The sequence below is a fragment of the Sceloporus undulatus genome, chromosome 5 (genome assembly GCF_019175285.1).
Source record: "Sceloporus undulatus isolate JIND9_A2432 ecotype Alabama chromosome 5, SceUnd_v1.1, whole genome shotgun sequence".
NCBI classification, from domain to species: domain Eukaryota; kingdom Metazoa; phylum Chordata; class Lepidosauria; order Squamata; family Phrynosomatidae; genus Sceloporus; species Sceloporus undulatus.
The window spans coordinates 99,692,960-99,719,495 of NC_056526.1; the positions used below are offsets into that span (position 1 = coordinate 99,692,960).

Consider the following 26,536-nt stretch of genomic DNA (forward strand, 5'->3'; position numbering starts at 1 on the left):
AAACGTTTAATAGTATTTATGACCTGATATATCCTGGCTTTGGGGCCGCTGTCCTATACAGACTGAAGTGAGGAAAAGTTTTAGGTATAAAGGTGTCTTAAAGCATCCTAGTGGTGACAAGACTAAACCAGAATATATTTATGGGACTACTACAAGGACTGACCTTTGGAGCAATGCGCACCTGCTTGCTATTCTTCAGCTTCTCAGAGGTACCATGAGGCACAGGCATCTTCGAAGAGGGATGAAATATGGGGGACTGTCTCACTGGGAACTGGATTGGAACCAAGTAAGAATTGACACGTGGCAACAAGGGCTTCATTTTTCGACCTTGAAAGAGAAAAAAAAATTAGCTCAGCATGCAGAATTGGGGAACTAACAGATCAGTCAGTGTAGCAGTTTCATGCTTTGAACAGTTATCACACTTCATTTTGTATTACTGATGTGTAAATTAGGATGCAAATTGTGAACTTAACAATATACAAGAGGACAAGTAACACAGCAATAAGGAGGGCAATTGCCAATCTGAGGGCAATAGCCAAGAGTTCACTCTCATGTTCCTGCCAATGTGACTTTGACAGTAGCAGGACAGAGAAATTCCTTCTCAAAGAGCTTATCACCCGGACAAACCATATTTCAATTTGTTTTGTTCTGTTTGACCCTGGAGCCCTATCCCTTGGTCTTCTATATAACATAGGCCCAATAACTTTGTCTTAAGTCATATACAGCTTTATAGCTGTATATGACAGCTTGGATTATGACAGAAACAGACAAGTAACTAGAGAGTCTATTTTAACAAGAAAATTACTTATTCCAAGTATAGAATCATAGGGTTGGAAGAGAGCAGAAAGGCCATCCAGTCCAACCCCCTGCCATTCAGGAAACCATAATCAAAGCAGTCCCAACAGATGACCATTCAGCCTTTGCTTAAAAACCTCTAAAGAAGGAGACTCCACTACGCTCGGAGGCAGCATATTGTACTATTGAATAGCTCTTCATGTCAGGATGTTCCTCCTAATGTAACCAGGGATGGGGAGTAGTGGTGATTTTGGGGTTATTCCTTGTCCTACTCCGGAGTATAATATTTTTTCTTAATATTGCTCCTACTCCCGTAAAACCTCTTACTCCTTACTCCTACTCCCCAGCCCTGTGGAAAAGCTCCAGCTGCTTTGCAAGACTGGTGTGTGTGTGTGTGTGTGTGTGTGTGTCTTTGCCCCCCTGTCACTTCCCCAGTGCAGTATTATAAAATTGTTTGTGGTGTTTGCATGTACAATAACAGGAATAAGGAATAATAAATTTATTTTGTTACTTCTTATTCCTACTCCTACAAAAACCTCTTATTCCTTTACTCCTTACTCCTACTCCCCAGCCCTGAATGTAACTCATACCAGCCAGTAATATCACTGCACCCTAGACCAGCTAAAATTTTCAAATATTTTTTTAAAGGCAGTTCCATACAGAGAACACTACAGTAGTTCAAAAGGATGAAACAAGATCCTTTGTTGCTGTGAAATCCAACATCTTCAGTATGTGCAAATACATTCTTGGCTGCTGAAAAGGGGATTATAATTTCATTAAAGACAGTTTGTATTTCTGAAATATAATGTGCCTTTTGACTGATCAAAAGCAACTCTGTCCTGATTAGACTAAGCTTCAGTTTGTTCCCCCTCATCAGTCATAAGACACTGATTTAGAACTTCAACCATTTCCATGGATTTAGATGGAAGAGATAAAATTGGATGCCGTAAATATACTGGTGACATCAATCCCCCAGAAAACAAATCTCCCAACTTTTTCACCATACGGGACAGGGTGTTATCAGTATGCTGATGACACCCAGATATATTTCTCCATGTCTCAGTCTACAGTTTTGACTTCAGATGGTGTCTCTCCTCTCAATGACTGTCTTCGAGTGGTAATGGACTGGATGAGGACTAAAGCTGAATCCAGACAAAGCACAGGAACTTATAGTAGGAGCCCCTAATCCAGGGATTGTGATACAACCTCCAGTCCTAGATGGAGTCACACTCTCCTCAAAGGAATGTGTTCGCAATCTGAGGGTGCCCCTAGATCCGTCGCTCCAGATGATAAATGCAACTGTCAGAAGCACCTGTTATCAGCTTCGGTTGATACGCCAGCTGCTCCTTTCCTGGAAGTGGGGGACCTAGAAACTGTAGTGCATGCGCTGGTAACCTCAGACTCGATTTCTGCAATGCGCTCTACATGGGGCTACCTTTGTGCTTAATTCGGAAACTTCAATTAGTTCAGAACATGGCAGCCAGGTTGATTACTGGTAAAACCAGAAGTGATTGGATAACACATATTCTAAAATCGCTTCACTGGCTGCATATTAGTTTCCGGGCATAGTACAAGCCCTAAATGGCTTGGGTCCAACCTATCTCCGCGACCGCCTCCTTCCGTACAATCCACCCTGCACATTCAAATCCTCTGGGAGGAATTTATTGCAACATATAAAAACTAGGCTAACTGCAACCACCCAGAGGACCTTCTCGTCAACCACTCCCAGATTCCGACCTGCCAGAAGAGATCCATCACATCACCAGTCTAGACAGCTTTAAAAAAGCTATCAAGACGGATATTTTTGGCAGGCCTTTCCTGAATAGAAAACCTAGCCACCAATTTGAACCCTCTTATGCCTCTGAATTCGCCACAGTTTACTGCCTGATTGTTGTTGTTGATACTGATGATGTTGTTTTAATGTGTGATTTTAAATTGTTAAGGTTTAATTGATATTTTAAGGGGATGGTGGGATTGTGCATATGGGATTGTATGTAAGGATTAACTTGTAAGCCGCCTCAATTGTCATAGAGAAAGAGGTGAGATACTGTATAAATAAAAGTTTTATTTTATTATTTATTTATGTTAAGTGTCATGGGGGGATGGATGGACAATAAGTGCAATGGTTATGCTGTTGAATAGGAATGTCCCACCCCAAAGGACCAGACCACTGTAAAATGGTGCCATCAAAGTTCCATTCTAGCTAAGTAATGATATTGAAAGATACAGACAGGATCCTTGGAACCAACAGTGGCATACATCTACTTCCAGGGATAGGTCCCCCACTAAAGCAGTCTCTGCCCAATCACTCGATCTGGAGATAGACTGAAATGGAGTGAGTTAAGCCATTTCATTCACAAATTCCAGGAATCCCCAAAAGTCCCATTTGGATGGAAACTGGATATAAAATCAATTATATCTGCATTAGTTTGGCTCTCGTAACTGAAAACTATGTTAATTAACTTTGATCTCTATTTATCCAGTTGTAATGGATATATTTGAATGAATACACTGCAAGGATGAGGAGAGGATCCTTTGAGGAGGGAGACTTACTACACCAGTGGTCGAGTTTTGCCCTTTTTGGCTTCCATCTCCCCGCCCCCTCAAAGTGGAATATTGAAAACCTACTAGAAAATTCACCAGAGAATAGAGTTCTTTTTAAAAAAATTTCCAAATTTTTTTATTACACCGTGTATAATACATAGTACACAATCATGTTTCATATTATAATTTTCTCCCCTAACCCCCCACCCAAATAAGAAAACAGCATAGAGAAATTTACAATCCAATCAAATTAACAATTGGTTTCGGAGATATGGAAAATATTATTGATTATATTATTAACTTCTTCATACCCCATTTTACCTTTCACACTCTTAATTACAATACCCATTTGTCTTCCCATGGTTCTTTATTGCTTTCCCCAATATATTTTAATCTTCTTTCACTAAGAAAGTTGAATAGTATATATTCTTTTATATATTTAATTAAGTAAACCTTGTTCCAATTTAATTTGTTTCTCCATCCATAAACAATCACTGCATGAGCAGCTTTTAGAAATTGATATCATTTAAATCAAAATAATTTTTAACTTCCTCCCTAATTTGTTGTTTATTTTCCTCCTTCAGAATAACCACAGGATCAAAAATTCATTTTTTACATCTTTTAATATTGCTTCCTTCATTCTTTATGTATAATGGTGCATGATCTGAAAGCCAGACTCCCCCAGCATTAATTTCTTTTATTTTCAAACTATTGTCTTTTTTGACTAGGAAATAATCTATACGACTAAATTTTTTATGTCTAGCTGAATAATATGTATTTTCATAATTATTGTTTCCTGTGCTTTCATAACCATCAATAATATTCAATTTCTCTAAATTAATTTTAGGATTTTCCTTTCTATTCTTTTTCTTTCTTGTTCTTCCCCTTATATTTCCCTTTGTATTACATCTTAATATATCAAGATTGAAGTCCCCTCCCAGAAATAGATCCCCTTCGTAAAAGTCCTCCTGTAGAGTTAACACCTTATTTATGAATTCAACTTGTTTTTCATTTGGGGCATAAATACAAGCAAACACAACTTTTATCTTCTTTATATTCCCTTTAACAAAAATATATCTCCCCACCAGAGGATGGAGTTCAGAAAAAAAATTTTTTTGGGGGGGGGGGGGAATCTCCACTTATCATGTCCTACAATGACTAAGCCCAGTAACACCCAGTTGAAACAACCATATATTCTTTCCTGGTTTACCCCTACATTTCCTGCCCTACCGTTCATCTGTTGTCTCTCCTATGTGGAACTTTACTGTGAATGTTCCATGGGAGCAGGACCTAATATTTTATAGTACGAAATATCATGTACAGAAATGATGCAAACTAAGTTATTTTTTTTAAAAGTTGTCATCACTACTTTTGTCACAATGGGCTATAATTTGTCACAAATTTGTCACAATCGGCGATACTTCTTTCCCTCTCATGGTACAGAATGTAATAGGAATTTCATAGAATCACACAGCTGGAAGAGACAGAAAAGGCCATCCAGCCCACCCCCTGCCATGCAGGAATGCACCATAAAAGCACCCCTGACAGATGGCCATCTAGCCTCTGTTTAAAAACATCCAAAGAAGGAGATGCCATCACTCTCCAAGGGAGTGTGTTCCTCTGTCAAACAGTTCTTACGATCAGGAAGCTCCTCCTAATGTTTAGATGGAATCTCTTTTCCTGTAGCTTGCATCCATTGCTCCAGATCCTGGAGCAGCAGAAAACAAACTTGCTCCAACAAATATTTAAACAGGGCTATCATGTCACCTCTTAACTTTCTCTTCTCCAGGCTAAACATACCCAGTGATGCCTAAGTCGCTCCTCATAGGGCATGGTTTCCAGACCTTTCACCATTTTGGTCACCCTCCTCTGGACCCGTTCAAGCTTGCCAACATCCTTTTTGAATTGTGGTGCCCAGAACTGGATGCAGTATTCCAGGTGAGGCCTGACCAAAGCAGAATAGAGTGGTACTATTACTTCCCTCGATCTACACACTATACTTCTATTGATGCAGACTAGAATCACATTGACTTTTTTTTTTTAGCTGCTGCATCACACTGTTGATTCATGTTCAACTTATGATCTACTAGGACTCCTAAATTCCTTTCAGATGTACTGCTGTCAAGCCAGGTGTCCGCCATTCTGTATCTGTGCATTTCATTTTTTTGTCCTAAGTGTAGTACCTTACATTTCTCCTTGTTGAATTTCATTTTGTTATTTTTGGCCCAGATTTCTGATTTATGAAGATAATTTTGATCACTTGAAGAAGTTTGATAACTCTGTGTAAAGAAGACAATATGTGTCACTAGTCATTGCCATGTAGGCTTTTAAAAGGATTCTAGTCCATACTCTAACCCACTAGGTTCTCAGCCAACACTGCTCCGGCTGGCATCCCATTTGTTTAATCACCTCCTTTCTCTTGAAAACCCAAGAATCGTTTTGAATGTTCTCTGCAGGCAAAGGCACTCAAGATGGTTGAATAGATACCACCCACCTTTTCCACAGAATTCTTATTCTGTTCTAAAGAGCCACCTTCTGATAGCCACACTAGAACTAAAAAACTTTTCATTAAGGGACCTAGTCAAGTGGACAGAGTTCTGATAGACCATCATAATTTGTCAATCTTCCCCTCAAACCTTGCCTGCTGCTGCTAAAAGAACACAGGAAGGAAAACTGGGACACCCCACTTCCACCACCATTTGACTGAAGAGCCACTAACTCCCAAACTCTTTGAGCTGATGTGATGGTCACCAGAAAATGGAAACTTAAAAGACAGACATCTTAATGAAACTTTCTTTCAAATGATGAATTTTACAATCTATTGAACACCAAACCTAGATACCACAAAAGGAACCTGTCCCGGTTGCCCCTCATGGTTCCCTTTGCTATGTTAGGCCTGCTTAGCCATGCTGTAGCCATGTTGGGAGTCTGGGTATAAGGAGAGGGTGGAAAGCAGCTGCGAGGGATTGTGGTGTTTGAACCAAGGTCATATAATACCAGGTTCTTCATCGGAATGAAATGTGAAGAGAGGGAGATGAATCTGATGTTTTTTTTCTGCTTTCTAGCTTGCTTCATCATTCTATGCACACCAGCTGGAAATCTTTAACATGTGTAAACAACCTTCTAGTTAGACTATTTCATTCAGGGTAGGATGTTTATTTAGGGCTGAGAAGATTGGCCTTTTTTCTGGGTTTCACAGAGATGCAGGGTACACACTCACGTGTAGTCTGTAGTTCAGTTTTTTGGCTACTAGAGCCTCCTAGATTCTTCTGCAGATCCACAGTGTGCCGTTTTTGCTGCTGCATTGATTTTGGGTTGAGAAAGACAAGAAAACAAAAGTTAGAGGAGAATCCACCACTGCGCCATTGCCTTGTGATGTTCCAGAGGGCAAACTGAAACTAATACATGGAATATAGCTGTCATAATATAGAGACATTGCGTGTTATGTATCACCTACAGCTGCAAGCAAACACATTATTTTTGGTGACTGCCATCTTAAAGCCCCATAGAGCCACTTGGAGTATGACAAAGCTTCTTCAGCAGCTGTGAGATCTTCTATGAGGGAAGGGAAATGGGAGAACTAGGTATAGTATCTCACATTGCCTGAGGAAGTAAGAAATAATTATACAGTGTTGCAATCCAGCCAAGATCCCCATGCTTGTGTGCAGCAGCAGAAACTGAGGAAGATGAAGGAGAGAGCTGCTTCTAGAAGGACTGAGTCAATCTACTTTGCTACTTGCAAATCTATTACCAGGTACAGAAGACAGCGGGTCAGCTTTAATCCTGCCAGCCTCTTTTTGTGTCCAAAAAAGATATATTAAAAGGCGTTATTGCCAGGATTACTTGGAATATCCTGCTGGTTTGTTCTATAAACCAGTTATCACAGTGGAAATCAATCTAAAAATGCAGCACAGACATTAAATACATTACGTACTTAAGCTAAAACCCACCTTTTGACCTACTGACAATACAGCATTAATAAACATAAGCACCAATCTCTTAGTCCAACTACTAAACTTCTAGTCAAGCCTGTTCCTCCTCATTTTCCCCAGATGCTACCATGTGAGAAAGAGAGGGAAAGCAATAATTTTATGAGTCCAGTATAGATAAGCATCATCTATACATCTGCAGCAACCAAAATGGAAAAAAGAAGCCCAAGCCCCCAGCCAGGAGGGAAGGTCTTACTGATTCCAAGAGCTCAGGTGATGCTGGTGACCCCGCATCCAACGACTGGTGGTGGCCAGGCATACAAAAGGAATGAGAATGATATTATCAGTGAAGCAGGAGAATAAACAAATGCTCAGGCAGAAAAAACAGTGGCAGAACAACCTATCAGCTCTCAGCAACAGTATGTTGTACACTGTTGACAAGCACTTTCAGAGCCTCCTGTGTTCAGAATACCATTGATATCTGAAGTTAAACCAGTCAGCATAAAAATAAGGGCCTTTTAAAACAAAGACATGTGCAATGATTAGACTGAAATTACTGTGAATATTTTTTCCTCACCGTGGGTGGAAAACTAATCATAAGGCTGAATGCAAGAAAATAAAATAAAATCAAGATTTGAATATAGTGTTGCCTGGGCAACAGAAGCATCCCTTTCCCACCTCCCCACCCCCCCCCCACACCAAATTAGAATATATCAGGGTTGTTGTTTTTTTAAGCTCTGGTCTGTTTTTGTGAAAAGCTTCATGCTGAGTTTCTCAACATTTAGAAGCAGTACATGCCTGCTTGTAAGCCAGTGATGCACAAGGCTTTGCATCCAACTGAATACTGATTTAGTCTGGGAGGAGGCTAGGGTGGGGGAAAATTTATGTCAATTGACCTTTGCTGCAACCTGAGAGGCACTTTATATGTAAAACCTTCTCATTTGCTCAAGATCTGGAGTAACAGAGCCTTTTAAGAAAAAAATTGATAAACGCAATTAGATTTTCACATGAATATCTGAGTTAGAGTACAAAGTGGGTTTTTTAAAATATATTTTTATGTGGATATCTTTTGTTTGGCCATGCTAGTGTTAAAAACTTCTGAATTCTCTAAGAAGCTCTTATCTCTTATACATTTACAAATGATTTCCCAATGGCAACCAGAAAGTGATTTCTCCAGATTATGAGATGGGCACATCGGGTTTTTTTTATTATGATGTAGTTTTCTTCATGACACTTACACTTGAGAATTAATTCCTAGAGCCTGCCTCTTCAGGAGATTCTTTTTCTCCAACATATTTGAAAATGATGGATGAATTAAATGTGAATTTGTGTATGCCTTTTCATTTCAAGAGTAGTCAAAATATTTTCTTATTTGTACTGTATAGTATTCTGTATTGGTTTTAGTTGTTTTTCTGTTCATTTGATTTTATAAAAGTATGGGAAATGCCAACACAAGACTAAATGCTTCTTTTGAGATTATGCTTGGTATGGCAATTGAATGTATGATTTGGAAATGAAGACAACTGTGTAATTTTATAATCTGGACCTAATTATGGTATACATGTTTAAAAATTAGGGATGTTGTACAGCTAACGTTAACATTGCATGGTGTAAGTGTGCAGCTGGCAACCGGTATCATCCAGCTAGAAATGGCAGTTTGAAAATTGAATTGCATAGGGTTTTCTTAGCAAAGAATATTCAAGAGGAGGTTTTTCCAACAGCATTTGGTATTTGTTGCAGTCTCCCATCCAACTACTAACCAGAGCTGACCCTGCTTAGCTTCCAAGATCAGATGGGATCTGATGCCTTTAGGATATTTAGCCAACATATCCTTATGCCCCTTTAGAGCTTTTCCTACAATTGACTACTAAATGATATACTTCCTAACAACAATAATGTTTTTGTGAACCTTAATGTGTGAACCTTTTTGTGTATCTTAATCTAACTGGGTAGTCAGATGTTTTGATATTATATGACAAAATGTCTAGAGAGCAAAAAGAAGGATCCCTGGTGTAGTGGTAAGCAACAGTTATAGTTTGTAAGGCTTTTCAGTATTTGTCAGGTAATTTGCTGATGATGCAGTTTATAAAACTAGTAACTCCTGTGTCACTCTGGGTTGCCTGTGTGCTCATTTACAGAAAAAAACCTGCTGAACTCATTCACTCTTCTCACATATGATGACCAAATACTTCTGTTCCTTGTTTAGTGGCAAACTATTTTCCTGAGTTCAGATGAAACACGAAACTAAGTAGCTTCTAATCATCATGTCCAAGGGAGAACATGATTTGTTCTTGTACCACTTAAAATTCAGCATTACATTTGTATTATTTTAAAATGTCTATATCATCTGCCTTGTTAAAGAATGTAAACCAATAAAATCATGTAAATATACTAAAGAATAAAATAAAAAATACAATACACAAAAATTTTAAGAAGTGACAACAGGGAGGGGGGAAAAGCCAAACAAGCATAGTTATTTCCATCCAGTACTAAATGGCTTTTTAAAACTAGCCTAAGAAACACCAGAGTGGTGACAGATACAATTTTACTAGAAGCACAGTATATGAAACGTACTGTATATACTTGTCTACCACTCATGAACTTTATGTCCAAAAATTGACTCCAAAACCCTGGGTTGACTTATATGTAGGTCAATATGGTAATGCTGATGGTGGCACCTCATTCAGTGACAAACACACACACATACACCCTTTGTGAGAAGACAAGCCGGCCATTGCAGACAACTGTGGATGGGCCAGCAGTATTTATTTATATTTATTTATTTAGGTATTTATATCCTGCCCTTCAGCCCTAATGGCTCTCAGGGCGGCTTACAATTATTATTTTTAATCAAACAGTTCCCTGCCCTCAGGCTTACAATCTAAAAGACACAAAACAAAAGGAGAAGGGAATAGTGGAGGGAAAGGGGATGAGGTCCAGTGGTTCTTCTCTCCCTCTGAGGCCTGGACCAAGGCAGATGGATTGGAGGGAGGGCTCTTCCTTCTTCCAGGCTAGCCCTGATGGAGCTGGACCTGCCTGGTGAACTCCCTCTCAGGCCAGTAAAGAGCTTCCATTCTGAGGAGAGGCTATTGTAAAAGCAGGTTTCTTGGCAGGACTGAAGGGGCACAGGGCACCTGTGCCTGTTTAACCCCACTCCAAGGAAGAAATGGCTGCAACCAGGGCTCTTTGGTGCTTCCCTGCTGTGGCAGAGAAACAGCCTCTGTCTGGGGAAATGCTGAAGAACCATCATGGACCTGAGGAGCCTCAAAGCCTCAAATTATTACTTTGACCCCAAAACTTGCCCTTGACTTATACCCGAGATGGACTTATAGTCTTTATACAGGATCTCCAGTACATCCAATACAATATAGATGGAACATGACTTTGTAAAAATAATGACACTGCACCATTGCTTGTCATTTGGAGGGATTAGAGAAGCAGAGAAGAAGCAGGGTGTTGCTAATGCATCCAGGCTACAATATGAGCTGGGGACAGAAACATAAAATAAAACAGTACAGTTGGCCCTCCGATTGCATGGGGGATCCATTCCAGACTCACCCGCAAAAACGGAGACTTGCGTGTATTCAAACTTCATAGGCTTGAATAGGGCATGCCTCCATGCGTGCACGCCATTAGAAGTAATGGAGGTCACCCCCGCGCATAATCAAGGTTGTGGATCTCAGATTTGCAAGTTAGGAGGGGCGACTGTACATATAACTAAATCAAAGGAGCAGTATCACCCTGTTGCCCATACAGCTAGCATAAACTAAGCTTATGAACTGTCCTCAAAGGCATAAATAATAATAATAATTATTTATTTATATCCCGCCTCTCCCTGTATTGGATCGAGGCGGGTAACAAGATATCAAAAACAATAAAATCAAGTAACAAACAAACAAAACAAAAACAAAATGCGGAAACAATAGTTAAAAGACATATTACATTTCAAGTTCCCAAACTCCCTCCCACCCTATAAAACAATACAACAATTCCCAACCGATGGCCAATAAAATGAATCAAGATCATTCAATCCAATGGGAACAATTAGGTAAGTGGAAAAATTGGAAGTCAGTTCGGGAAGGTTCGCTGGAAAAGATCCATTTTTATTGCCTTCTTGAAGGCACCTAAAGATGTTATTTGGCAGATCTCATCCGGTGAACCGTTCCAGAGTTTTGGAGTGGCAACAGAAAATGTCCTCTGGGAAGTGGTTAATAGTCTAGTTCTCTCTGACTGCAATAGATTCATCCCAGAGGACCTGAGAGTGCAGGAAGGATTATATGGGAGGAGGCGTTCCCATATATCATTGCAGTAATACAGCAAGTCATCAAAATGTAGATAATTATGGACAGGTCTTCTTTGTTGAAGAAAACTAGGTTCCGTTGAAGCCAATAAAAGGCACCATGCCCACCATCTGAGAATTCAGAGGTAAAGCAGTATTCACAGACAATGTGACCTGTCCTTTATGGGTAAGTGGAATCCATCCACAGAGATTGCAACCTCTGTTTTATCTGGATTAAGTTTCAACTTGCTAACCCACTTCTTAGCATTCAAGCATTCCCAATGAATGGCAGTGGTTGTCATCACTAAGATGATGACACTGCATTCCAGATTGTTGTTATTGATCCCAGAGGTTGCAGGAGTTAAACATAGGGAGAAGAATCCCACAGTATCCCACAGGATGAAGCCCTGCCTTTAGAGCACCAGTGCAGTCACATCAGATATAAGAAACACCACCTCCCTGATTCCTTTCAGGTTCAGAATAAGGAGAGTTATACTCTTCATCTCTAAATACTGGTAATCTGACAAGGTACATTATGTAATTATGTAAATCCTGAAGATTTGAAAAACTTTCTTTATAACCACTATAATGGCTTTCTAAAATATTAAGATCACACAATAATAATTCTTACCCTTAGTTTTAAAAAAGATCAGCTGCACACCAGCATGTGTTCCTCTCATTATTTATAATGCAAATAAAATTGTTTGAGAGATGAGGGATTGGGGAACCAAACTCCTTTTAAGTATGAAAGGTACTTACCTTGAACACCCGGTCTAGTGTCAAATAGCGATTAGCTTCAGGGTGAATAGTCCAGAAGGAGATTTTGCCATTGGCAGATGTCTCCCGAACAAACATGTCATGAAGGGAAAGATTGTGCCGGATAGAGTTCTGGATGGAGAGGAGAAACTTTTGTGGTTTTCAGTTTCAAAACACTTATGAATTCTTCAGGCAAAATGAAATTCAGACTGAAAATCCACAATGACTTTGACATTCAAACTTTGCAATCACAGAACATATCTCTATAGTTCTGTTTTTGGGAGGGTCATGTAGACCTTCCGAGTTATTGGATTGCATCTCCAATTCACTTTCATCATTGACTAGGCTGATTAGGGCTGATAGGAGTTGAAGTCCAGCAATATCTTAAGGGCCATATATTTCCTAGCCTGGGGTGGTTCATATAATCAGCAGGTAGCAGCAGTGAAATTAAGTATCTACTTTTACAACTGAATGCTTCCTCAGGAAGGAAAAGATTTTCTGTGCATATAAAAGCTACATATGAAGAAGGCTAATAGAATCATGGAATCATAAAATAATGGAGGCTAACAGAATTGATATACTGCTTTCTATGCACATGGCTTTAAAACATAATTACAGTCAGCTCTACTTATCCACAGATTCTGCATTCACAATCCATGGCTTGAAAATATTTTTTTAAAGTATTAAAAATCCCCCCAAAAAAACTTTGATCCCCCCCCCCATTTTATATAAAAGACACCATTTTACTACTCCAATGTATATAATGGAACATGAATATCCAGAGAGTTTGGTATTCATGGGTGTGTATGTGTGTTTTCTAGAACCAAACCCCAGTGGATACTAAGGGCCCACTGTACATAAATAAGAACTCAGTCCCCACATGATTTTTCTTCCTAACTCCACATTTCTAGCATTGCAGCAACTTAAAATTTAGTTTTACCATTTAGAAATACAGTTTAGGCATGTTTTGGTGCCTAATTCTTTGTAGAAAAAGGTTTTTCTCCTTTATAGGCCAAAACATTCATTACCTTCCAGCCTGGTTTGGCTACATGCTTGAAGTAAGGGAAATGATCCTCAATCCAGGTATAGATGTCTTTCAACATCATGCGCTTCTTCTCAGTGCTGTTAATGGCAAACTGGATCATGGCCATGTAGGAGTAGGGAGGTCTTTCGGTGAATGACTCCAGCCATGAGGAGGTAGAGGAAGAAGCTGTAGAGTCTTCCTCAATCTTGTAAGTATAAAAGAAGGGAACACACTATGAATGATGGAAGACCTATAGAACATTACATAAAGGGCTTTTGAATCTTGGTGTGCCAGACAGGGGAACACTGGTTATGATAAGATTAGCAGCTTAGCTGATTAAATCTTTAAAGTAGAGGCAGGCAACTGCAGAAGATTCAGGAGTTAGTTTTCTGCCCTAGGGGACATCAGAGGGCTGCACTGACTGTTAAGAAATCCATACCAAAACACCCCCTCAAAAAACCCTACCCTGCACAAAATCTGCAACCAATTTAGAAGGTGGATTGCCTCTCTTAGGTCACTCTACTACTTTTTTGTTGGTCCTATGGCCAGTAGAAGCAGTGGCACACCAGGCAACCTTTCTGAGGATTTCCTGGTGGTAAGGAAGCAGCAAGCTGTGGCTCTGTGGACAGGTCAACCCCATTTCCCTGTGCTGCTCAGTGTGGGGAAATGAGATGGTGCAGATCATGGCATGTGGACAACTGGTTTGGCCCAAATTGGGTCCGGTTGAACTGTCCACACACCAACCCCCCTGCACTCATCTGGGGTTTTGGGGATACCCCAGGGTTTTCTTTGATTTTGCCTTGGAATAAACAAAGTTGGGTAAACAGCAAAAACTCATGGTACAGTCAGCCATGATTATCTGTGGCATTCCATTTCGGACCTCCTGCATGGATGCCAAAAATTGTGAGACCTTAAATCCCATGGTTTTTAATGTAATATGTGCTGCCATGCACACGCACCGCTATTAGGACCAATGGGGTTGCCATGCATGGAAGCTCAAATCCATGATAGCAAGACTGTGGTAGGGCGGGTGGACTGTATTTCACTGGAAGTAGCTGTGTCATGGAAACAGGCAGCACCAACTTCGGGGGGGTTTGGCCATGTAGATAAGGCTCTAGAAGTTTCCAGAAGGTAATTAAACCTTAGATTTAAAAAGTGGTTTGAGTAATCTGAAGAGGCTGAGGGCCAACAAAATGGCCATGGATGAGATTATGCAGCCCCAAGGCTACATTTTGTCAATCCCAGATTTAAAGCATGAATTTAGCAAAAACATTACCATGATGATTATGTTAACTGAGAAAAAAAAAAGGTTTTGATAATTGTAATAATAATAATAATAATAATAATAATAATGACACTCCACATTCAGTTTGGTGTAGAGAACAGTGTTTGACTTGAGTTTAAATTGCTTCTTAGCCCAGCTCATCGAGAACCCTGGTCAAGCTGCTGGTCCTCTAGTGAACAGGCCATGCACTGTTTTGGTGAGAGAAGAATCTGATATAGGAAGGGTGGGATTCAAATTCAAGAGGTTTTTAAAACAGTTTTAAAATAATTGGAACCAATTATTATTCACAACAGTGCTACACAAATAGAACATGCAAGTGGTATTTGAAAGATCAAATTGTTTTTAGATATTTGTCTGTTATGGTGCAGGGCAAGAGAATAATAATAAAAATAAAAATAAAATTTTATTTTTATCCTGCCTCTGTGTAACACAACAGGGGCGGTGTACAACATTAAAACATACACTCCCGTATCCCAAAATCCCAACGCACCAAAAGACAATTAAACGATTTACATTTTAAAATAGAGCATAAAATATTAGACAAGAAAACAAACAATAACTGCAGCAGAAGTCAGAGTAGAGCAGGTTAGGTCTTTTTGGTAGCGGGGAATCTATTCAGGAAAGGCCTGCTGGAAGAGATCTGTCATAACAGCTTTTTAAAAAGCTGTTCAAGGTGGTAATGTGACAGATCTCATCTGGCAAGCCGTTCCATAATCTGGGAGTGGTAGCTGAAATGGTCCTCTGGGCAGCAGCAGACAGCCTTGTTTTCACAGGTTACAGCAAATTCCTCCCAGAGGACCCGAGTGCGCAGGGTGGATTATATGGAAGGAGGCGGTCCCGAAGAAAGGTTGGACCCAAGCCATTTAGGGCTTTAAAGGTGATAACCAACACTTGGGCCTGGAAACTGATAGGCAGCCACTGAAGCGATCTCAAAATCGGTTATATGATCTCTTTTAGTTGTACCTGAAACCAGCCTGGCTGCCATGTTCTGTACTAATTGGAGTTTCCGAATCAAACACAAGGGTAGCCCCACGTAGAATCATAGAATCGTAGAGTTGGAAGAGACCACAAGGGCCAGAAATTGAGACGGGAGTGTACCAGCACATGTACCACAGTTTCAAGGTTCTTAACTTCCAGGAGAGGGCGCAGCTGGCATATCAGTCGAAGCTGATAACAAGCACTCCTGAGTGTCGCATTTACCTGATTAGTCATATGGAGCAACGGATCAAGTAGCACCCCCAGACTGTGAACATAGTTCTTTGAGAGTAAGAAGGAGGTTGGGGCCGCTACTTTAAGTACCTCCATTTTGTCTGAGTTCAGTTTCAATCTGTTTTTTCTCACCATTACTGCTTTAGGACCATCATTGAGAAAGGTTTATCAGAGCATATCGATTTATATTAAATTCTGGAGTGTTCACGTTCACTTTGACCCCAAGATGACCTCCTGGGGCACAGCCATTTCTCCAAAGCAGAGATGTCATGTACACAGCTTGCAAAGGAGGGGGTAGGAGCCCTACAGAAAAGGACTGGAAATTCCTCACAGGAAGTTTGGGAGTTGCTAGACAAGAAAAACCATCTCCTCCAAAATCCAGTACAATACCTGCTGTTGTTTTCAGCCTCACACCTGATGGCCCAGTCATTAAGTCAATGACCATCTATTCATCTGTTTCCCTTCCCCGGTTGTGTTTAGATCCCAGTGCCTTAGCTAAGTCTATTCTTCACCTTGGTTTAACAAAAGCCCAGGTATTTACACCCTTTGTTTTGGCTGCAGCTAAGCCATTAAGTTCATTGCTAGAGACTAGAAATTGTCTATATAAGCCTCAGTCTAACTCTAAACCCACATTGGTGTGCTATATTCAGAATACAGCCTGGCTTCACATCAGACTGAACTCTGATTTTAGCTCCCTTGGCCATTTTGCCCCACGTTTCGGCAGCTGTGTCTTCTCATCATCTACATCCACATCTGGTTCCCGGAGAAGCCTTTGGAAGTAAGTATCTCCCGTAGATTTGCCATTCAACTCTCTCCCAAATTTCCCTCCTTTACTTTCATTGAGAATTGTGTGTATAAATGTGCCCCTTTGTTTTCTCCTTTTAATAAATATTTAGACTTAATTGGAGCAGTCTGTCCAAGAGCCATCTCTCAAGGGATTCTTGTGGACCTCTCGTATACACCACGGGACACAGTCTCGCAAGGGTGTTGTTAGGACCCTACCCTGTCAGCAATTTGAGCTAAATTCAGAAATTCCCCTAATTAGATCCTTCCTAACAGGCTGCTCCTACATGAAGTATTTTAATGCAGAGGTCACAGGCTGGAGACTTGGAACAAATAGCCTTCTGCTATGAGATGAAACACCTTAAACAAAGGCATTTTATGAAATATTTGACCAGTCAATAGAATAGCACCCCAATTCTAACCCTGATTGTTTAGATTGTCAAGTCTGTTGGTCTACTGTCCACCCCGTAATTTAAGACTCCCTAGCTGAGCTGACACAACTAGTCTCAGAGCTGATGTTGGAATCGCCTGAGCGACCTCAACATCCCCCTCGAGGCTGATTTGTCCGGCTTGGGAGTTCATGGGTTTCATGACAAACATGGGCCCCTCCCAGATAGTCTCTGAGCCCACACATTGCGCAAGTCATGTTCCTGATGTGATCTTCTGTGCGGAACAGGCATATCTGTGGGCAGAAATAATTAGTATCTCCGCATTATCATGGACAGATCATTTCCTGGTTAAGGTTGGACTGAAAGCTACTATTCCTCCCTCTGGGGGTGGAGGACCAATTAGAATGGTCCGCCATTGAAGGCTGATGGAACCCATTAGGTTCCAAGAAGCCCTAGGGGGTTCTATGGTTGGCAATGCCAGCGACTCTGTCGAAGCTCTGGTTAATTTGTGGAATAACAACATCACCAGAGCTATAGACATGATCGCTCCCAAGCGTCCTTTCTAACCCGCTAAAAACTGTAACCCTTGGTATACTGAAGATCTTAAACAAATGAAGCAGGTTGGACAACTAGAGAAGCGTTGGCTGAAATATCAACTCATATCCTATCAAGTGGCGATATATGCAGCCAAGAAATCTTTCTGCTCTGCATCTATCGCAGGGTGCTGTTCAGCGTGGTAAGTTTAACACAACTGCCTCCCACCCAGAACCCTCTATTAGATTCAACTATAGCTTGCTGTGACGCTTTTAATGATTATTTCATAGATAAAATCTCTTGGAGAAGAGCTGATTTGGATGCCAATTTTAAGTCAGAAGCAATGAGAGAAGTATCCAACGCCCCCACCATTACTGTCAGACTGGATCAATTTGAGTCAGTAAGTACTGAGGACGTGGACAAGCTCTTTAGTAGTCTGAAAAACATGACTTGCCCTCTCAACCCTTGCCCACCCTGGCTGGCTGTCCAGGGGGGAGGGGTGATACAGTCAAGCTGATGCTGAAAAATTTAATCATTGCATCATCCAGGGAGGGTACCCTGCCTTCTTGTCTTAAGGAGGCAGTGGTCAAACCACTCTTAAAAATCCCCTGCCTGGACCACCTGGATAGAAATAACTAAAATTTGCTAAAATTTGGCACCCCCCCATGGCGCCATATTGTCTCCCATGCTGTTTAACATTTACACGAAGCCACTGGGTGAAATCATCCGGCGACATGGGGGAGGGTGTTATCAGTACGCTGATGACACCCAAATATATTTCTCTATGTCTCAGACTGATGCAGTGACTAAGGATGGCATCTCTCTTCTGAATGCCTGTCTTGGGATGGTAATGGACTGGATGAGGGAAAACCGACTCAAGCTGAATTCAGGTTAGATGGAGGTACTCGTTATAGGAAACCCAAGCCCAGGTATGGAATTATGTCAGCCAGTTCTGGACGGGGTCACACTTCTCCTGAAGGACTCTGTCCGCAGCTGGGGGGGTGCTCCTCGACTCATCGCTTCACCTAACAGCTCAGGTGGATGCACTTGTTATCAGCTTCGGCTGATACGCCAGCTGTGCCCCTTCCTGGAACAGGGAGACCTTGAAACAGTAGTATATGCACTGGTCACTTCTCAATTGGACTTCTGCAATGTGCTCTACATGGGCTACCCTCGTGCCAAGTTCAGAAACTTCAACTTGCACAAAATATGGCAGCCAGGTTAATTACAGGTACTCGTCGTAATGATCACACAACACCAGTTTTGAAATCCCTTCACTGGCTGCCAATTAGTTTCCAGGCAAGGTACAAGGTGTTGGTGATTACCTTTAAAGCCCTACGTGGCTTGGGTCCAGAATACTTAAGGGAACACTTGGCTGTCCCGCACATTGAGGTCCTCGAAGAAAACCTACTTCAGCCAAAAAGAGCTAGGCTAACCTCAGTCATCCAAAGAGCCTTCTCTACTGCTGCACCAAAGTTGGGGAATGACCTTCTGGAGGAGATCTGCCAGACCTCTACTCTACTTAAGGAAATGGCTTCTTCCATACTGTCCGCCCTGCACTCTAAGGTCCTCAGGGAAGAATCCACTACATCCAAAAAAATCTAGACTAACTTCAGTTACCCAGAGGGTCTTCTCTACTGCTGATCTGAAGCTATGGAATGACCTGCCAGAGGATATCCACCACATTTCTACTCTTACAGCCTTTAAGAAGGCTCTTAATACAGATTTCTTCCAGCAGGCCTACCCTACTTAGTTCCACTCCCTGTTTACTGTGACTTACGTCACTCTGTCCACCAATTTTTCTCTTAAATCTAATGAGAAGAATTAAATTAAAATTAATTAAAATAAAATTCTTGCCTCAAGAAGAAGAACTCTCCCTCCATATGTACTGTCATCATCAGACCTGGGAGGGAGTGAAAAAGACAGGCCCAATTCCATCAGGTCTAACTGTGAGTTCTGTAACTCATGTCACTCTCTTTTATTTTATTTTATTTTTTTGTATTTTGTTTTATTGTATTCTCTGTATTTTTATTGCTGTAACCCACCCGGATTTCTTGTGATTGGATGGGCTATAATAAATTATTATTATTATTATTATTATTATTATTATTATTATTATTATTATTAGGCTTCTTGTCGACACATGGTTGCCAAATGGCAACTAAGGGATCACTCGTCCCACACTTTAATTCTTCGCTGCTTCCAGGGAAGATTCAACTGACACTTCTCTCATTACTTCTTTCATCTGTCTCCTGCTCACCCTGAGTCCAGCTTGTTGTATGGATAGAAGTCAGAAGCATATCAAAACACTGGGAAGGAAAAAGGTGGAAGAAGCATCTGCAGAGTTAGCAGCAGCAGACTGAATGTTACAAGTGATGAAATCCTGGACTACAGACTGGAACCTCAGTTGTTCTTGGGCACTGTTTGACTATGAAATTTGCTCACCTTAATTGTTTTGTGCTTTGGGGTTTGGTTCTCCTTCTCCGTTTCTTTTTTCACACCGCACGGACTCAGTCCACTGGAGCTCATCTTGCCCAGCCACTGGATATTAGTCAAACTGTTATCCAGGCTGCAACTTGTCTCCCCACTGCCTGTATGGACACAAACGCATAGTTCTCATTCTGTAAATTGAGATCTGCAAGAAGAGGTTCTAGGCATTGCTATGAGCAGAGATCCAGTATCTTGGAGATAAGTGGTCCTACAGTGAAGTTTGGGCAGAACCACCTTATAGACTTAAGTTGAAGCCCTTCAAACCAGAACTTCATGGATGCACAAGCTACTCAGTCTTATTTATAGCTAAGTCTGCCAGCATTTTACCGGCTCTGTTCCTGTGCTACAAAGAACAGTATGGCAGACAGAAATTTAGCAAATGAAGTTTTTCCTATTATTTACATGACAGGAAACTCACCTGCTTAAATTCTGCATTTCACTAATCTGGTGCCCTTTACAAACACAAATAGAATAACGTCATTAATAGAAAACATTACATGAGATAAGAATTACCTCATTCTATTTCCTAACAAAACTTAGCTTTAACTTTTGGCATTTTTGAGAGAATATCATGAGTGAGCCTGAAAGAGGCAGAACCCTTCTTATTAGCAATTTAGAATCCAGTCAAATTTCATAACATAACAGAACATTTCATTTCACAGAAGTCATCATCACATATACACCCTTTTCTCCCCCCTCTCCCTTTCTCTCCTATCATAACATTCTGACAAAATTAAAACATCAGGTAGGGAGAGGTTGGAACTTTGCTTTGCAGTAGGCCCAACAGCTGCTAAGACAGGCATAGAGACAATTTTGTAAGTCTAGCACTGGAGAAGGCAGGTCTAAGTTATCTAATCAAAAGGTGCTCAGAGATAGTCAGATATGGGCAAGATTAAAAGTCAGTGGCTAACATATATGCTAAAAATTGGCTATCATAGTTAAGAAAAACTTTTATAATTCTCAAGAATGACAGGTCCCCCCACTCTTACCCTGGAAAATGCCCTGCCTACAACATTCAAAATAGTTTGGAAAGTTACTTTGAAAACTGACTGGTTACAGTTACAGATTAATTCAAAGGAGATTTGCCAGCGCCTTCCTTATAAATTGAAAGAGTTAACTTGCCCAAGATAATTTACTGCTGTTTTCATGGCTGAGCAATATTTCAGACCTTGGTCTGCCAGAATCCTGATTCAATGCCCAGAGTGTTACATCATGCTGGTTCTTACGGTACACATGTAGGAAGTTTATCTTGATGTCTGAGAACCAACCATTGAGGTGAGGGAGGAAAATTTAAGACCTATGATTCCTCATGACATGACCTTTGCACTGGACCTAGCCCTCTCCCATTTCTGAGCAGACACCTAGAGCCATGGAGTTAATGCCCGTGAGCAGTATGGATAGTGAACAGGACTAGAGAGTTGTTCCTGCGAGAACAGTGAATTACAGTCTGCTCCACAGGATCCTGCTGAAAATCTGGGTGATTCTCTGGAGAAAAATAAATCAGATTTTCCTATATATGATAATGCCATAAAAGATATGGGAAGAACAACTAGAAACATATTTAATACAAAGATAAGGCAAAAATTAGAGTATAAATATTATATGGCATGTGTAAAGTACAAAATTAAAATCTATATGCCCCAGAACAATTTCAGCTCACAAAGTTGTCTTTCAGTATTTGCATAGAAAATGACATAGGGCTGGTACAGATGGCATGAAAAGCTGGCATAAAGCCAGCTTGGAGCGTGGTGTATGCATGATGCACATCCCCAGCTGGCTTGATAGGCTGTTTCAGGGTGCTCCAGTAGTGCAGCATTCACATGCCAAATGCCACAGCAGCACCGTAAAGCCACGGTGGAGTGGGAAAAGCCAGCTTTTTGCCAGCTCAAAAAGGAGCAGCCTTTTACTGCTTCTTTTTGGACCAGCAAAAAGGCAGATTAGGGACGTGGACTGCGGCTGCCATGGCCCCAACCAAATTCTCTCAGGGTTGGCTTCAAGCTGCCCCTTTGGGGTGGTCTGCTTCACCCCATAGACAATAGTTACGGCCAAATTCTAAAAGACTGGTGAAATGCCATCTGAAAATTCTATTAGTCAACCAGGCTATAAAATTCAAATGTAGAGGTTGGCCAGAAGACTGAAAAACCTGGTGTCAAGGTAAACCTTTGCACTGGACCTCTTTAGTAAATCTTATGGCCATCACAAACCATTTGATTTTGGGGCAAGGTTCTGGGCCAGCATATAGAATTAATTCAGCACTTACAAAGAAAATATTTTTGTAGAGAGATGTACAGTGGGAGCTCAGTATCCGTGGACTTGTCATCTGTGGAATTATGCATCTGCGGACAGCAAGCCCATGCTGTCCCCAAAGGTGACACATGCCATGCCACCATTAGGCCCAGCCGTCATTGTCCCTAATGGTGGTGCATTGCATACACACGGCTGCACCATCATTAGGGACAACCTTTGTTGTCCCCAATGGTGGTGCATACATTGGCCCCGCCACCATAAGAGTCAATGAGACCTGAGGTTTTTTGTCCCTAATGGTGGCATGGCCACGTGTACATGCTACCATTGGGGACAATGGAACTTGAGGTCCTGTGGATTTTGAGTCTCACTATATTGATTATTTGGAAACATCACGTTAAGACATATTGTGATAAGAATAGTTTGGGAATCTTCCCCACCCCACCCCCAAAATTAATAGGAATCTTATTACCCTTTCTAGTAGATCTTTCACTAAAAATGTTTAGGAGAGAAAAATAGCTAATTTTAATAGATATTTTGATAAAACATTAGTTTTAATGGTGATTTTAATTTAATTACTTTTCTAGAAACAAAAGTAGATTGAAGTAAAAATCAACGAGTCTTTAGTGTTTCTTTCAGAACTGAAAAATGAAGAGACAGAATCGCTGATTCATGAAACTCAAACAGGGATGTGTTTAAAAAAACAAACAAAAACCCTTTCATTACCTGTAGTCAAAATAAAAAAAATAATAAAAAAGCAACCTATGATGATTCTGATAACTCTGACTTTAGAACAACTTTATAGAATAAGGAAGGGCAAGTGCCATCTTTGACAAACAGTTTTGCCTATTCTGTTGTATTCCACAAACATCCAATGCAGACATGATTTTAAAAGAAAAATAAAACTCAAAGCACACTCATTCTTATACTCCAAAAGGCTTGTACTTAGAATGTGTGAAATAAGCATTATCTGGAAATTCATCGTCTGGAATTCTGCTTGTTTATCTATGCTAATCAGGGCAAGCCCAGGCCAGTAATTCATGTAATGGGCAGTTCCCTTCATAGATGGGTGCTTTAGTCTTCATCAGTCTTAAATTATTTCTTGTAACACATCAGAGGTTCTTTCAAGGGCTGCTAGTGTCCCCTTGTACAGTTTTGTTTTCACAGTGGACCTTTGTTATATGCTGGGGTTTGGTTCCAAGATCCCCTGGGTATAAAAAAAATCCGTGCATGATCAAGTCCCATTAAATATAATGACATAGCAAAATGGTGTCCCGTATAAAAAATGGAAAATCAATGTTTGATATTTGAAATTTATACTTTTTTTGAACATTTTCAAACCTTGGATGCTTGAATCCGTGTATAAAAAATCCATGCATAAGAAGGGCTGACTGTACTATTAAACATTTGATTTCTCTCACTCCATGTACCAGAATTTTGCACTGGACTACTCAAGAGCTTCTGTTTTCAAGCACTGAGGTTTTCTGCTCCCAAGACAAAATTTACATTTTTCACCATGAAAATGTCTACATACCATTTCCATCCTGTTCTTGTCCTCCCACCGACAGTGACTCCGAGGCACAAGATACTGACTCTTCTATTGTTGCAGAGCTTTCCCCACTGCACTTGTCCACTCTCTGTGCGACATTACTGGCAATGACGTACTGATCTTCAGTTTGAACTGCTCTTAAATCCATCTGGGGATTCCTGCTCTCACCACTGATGAGAATAAACTTGTTAGGCCCATTATCACCAGATTTTTTTCCTCTAGTCATCAAAGCCTCAAGGATACTTTGGATATCTGCATTGGCAGGAACAGCTACCACCTGTGTATTTGACATGGTGGGATGGTCAATGATCTTAATTCCTGGAAACACTCTCTGAATTACGTGCTCCTGTCTGTTTGTATCGTGTACATCAGTTTTTGCTAGTTCCTGCTCAGGGGATCCTTTACTTGGTTCATCTCTTCCTTGGCTGACAGATGAATCAGTGTGAGAGAGAGACAGTTTCCGTCTCTTGAGAATCAGGGGTCTATGTGGGCTGCTCTTCATCCTTGACCAGTGCAGTCGATCTCCATCAAGGAGAGAAGAATGTATCCTACATAACACAAAGAAGAGCATTACAGTCCAACTATGAGAACACAGGACATATTATTGCGAGGGAGCTTCTTGAAAGTAAGATACTTATTTTTCTGCATTCTAATGCAGGAATCATATTTTTAGCAAGTGTAAGCAGTAAAATATCATAGACGGTATTTATTATTTATTTATTCTATATTCCCATCTTTCTCGCCACATGGTAAGGGGGAGAGCACATAATATAAGTTGAAACAATGACCAATATCAAAACATTGTACAGTCAAAACAATGACTAATGCAAAAGTTTAAAAGTTTAAAAATTAATATTTAAAACATGAACGTAGTTAAAATAATAATGATGATAAAAATGGAGCACCTCCAGATTATAAGACCTTCTCAATGGACACTTAACAATCAAACGTCTGGATAAACAAAAAAGTTTTCATCTGGTGGCGGAAAGACGACAGAGAGAGGCCCAACCTAATCTCTATGGATTGGAATTCCACAGCCTAGGAGTAGCCACCAAAAAGTTTTTCTCCTGTGTTCCATGAAACATGCCAGTGATGCTGGTGGGATCAAGAGAAAATCCCCCCCCCCCCCAAGATTTTTAAAACTTAGGCAGGCTCATTTAGGAGATACAGACTTTTAGATAATCTGGATCCAAGTCATAGAGGGCTTTATAGGTTGTAACTAACACTTTGAATTGTACCCAGAAATGAACTGGTAGCCACTGGAGCTGTTTCAACATTATACATTCCCTGCAATGTTTGTCAAAAGTCTAGCCACAACTTTATGGATCCTCTGAAGTTTCCAAAGGCAGCCCCACATAGAATGTGTTATAGTAATCCAAATGGGATAAATGAATGAATGTCTCACTGTGTCCAGATCTGACATTTCCAGACACAAGTGCAAATGAATAACTAGCTTTAACTATGCAAATACACTCCTGGCTACTGCTAAGACCTGGGCATCTTGCTCTCACCTGAATCCAAGAGCATGCCCAAGCTACAACCCTGAGATTTAAGATAATTTAAGATCTGGCAATTCCCTCACTTGTTTAGCAGACAATTTCATTGTCCAGATGGTGGAAGAAGCAACTAGGGAATCAACTGTTTTAAATCTGATCCTAACCAACAGGGGTGACCTGGTTATAGGGTGCAAGTGTCAGGATTCTTAGGTGGCCGTGATCACACACCCCTGGGAGTTTGTTACACAGTAGAAAGGCAGAGCCAAGCATACCCAGACATGCAATTCGGGTAATGATAACTGTGATGATGATAAGCATAACAAAGCAGAAGCAAAGACTGAAACTGACGCTGAACACTATAGCTCAGGAAAACTGAGCTCCTGTGGATAGCAAAATCTGTGGATGCTTAATTCCCATTAAATACACTGGCGTAGTAAAATGGTATTTGTTATATAAAATGGCAAAATCAAGGTTTGCTTTGGGGAATTTATTTTAAAAAAAAATATTTTCAAGCTGTGGATATGTGAATTGGTGTATAAAAAAACCATGGGTATGGAGGGCTGACTATATTGTTAAAATCAGTATATGAACAAGTTATATGTTCATATATAGGAATGAATGAAGGGAAAGATTCCAAACTAGAGGTGATGAATGTGAGATAAATAATTATAGCCGAATTGATAAAGAACAAAAGAGGTTGATGTAAATTTTATTTGGCAAAATTTGATAATTAGCTAATTTAGAGGTGGAATAAACTAATCTTTTTTCCTTTTCTTTTTGGTGTAAGATACAGATAATAAAGAAGAGCATTAGAAAAATTAAAATTGGACTTTATGGCACGTTACAGACCGCCCCTTAGGGGTGGCCTGTAGGTGCACCTTTCCCCGCTGGATCGGGGCCTCAGCGGCCAGAGCGGCAGCCGCTGAAGCCCCGATCTGCCGCTTTCCGGGCTGCGGGGAAGCGGCAAAAGGCCCCTTCCCCACAGCCTGGAAAGGGGTGTCTTTGGGGCTTCAAGCCCCAAGGACACCCCGCAGCGGTGGGGAGAAGGAGAAAGGGGCCGTTTGGCCCCTTTCTCCTTTGGTCCATTGGGCGCAGCCGTCTGAAGGCTGTGTCCAGCGGACCAAACCAGGAAGGAGCTCCGAAACGGAGCTCCTTCCGGGGTCGCGGAAAGGGCGCCCTAGGAGCCCTGCCGTGACCCCAATACGTCACAACTGCGCCGCCTCGTTTGGA

The 26,536-nt window shown here is 40.8% G+C and overlaps 1 protein-coding gene across 3 annotated transcripts in view; it reads right to left on the reverse strand.

Annotated features, from left to right (window-relative positions):
- FOXM1 (forkhead box M1) overlaps positions 1-26,536 on the reverse strand; it is a 61,541-nt gene that overhangs the window by 15,556 nt on the left and 19,449 nt on the right. Inside the window, exons 2-8 of one of the 3 annotated variants that reach the window (XM_042470894.1) lie at positions 23,796-24,358; positions 19,973-20,118; positions 13,332-13,532; positions 12,307-12,435; positions 7,525-7,569; positions 6,560-6,638; positions 182-327 (exon numbers count right to left, since the gene is read on the reverse strand). In XM_042470894.1, coding sequence (XP_042326828.1) covers positions 182-327; positions 6,560-6,638; positions 7,525-7,569; positions 12,307-12,435; positions 13,332-13,532; positions 19,973-20,118; positions 23,796-24,312 — 1,263 coding nt within the window. In that variant the 5' untranslated portion in view covers positions 24,313-24,358. Of the gene's footprint in view, positions 1-163; positions 328-6,559; positions 6,639-7,524; positions 7,570-12,306; positions 12,436-13,331; positions 13,533-19,972; positions 20,119-23,795; positions 24,359-26,536 lie in introns of all 3 variants that reach the window. The other 2 variants (XM_042470893.1, XM_042470896.1) reach the window with 2 other exon arrangements.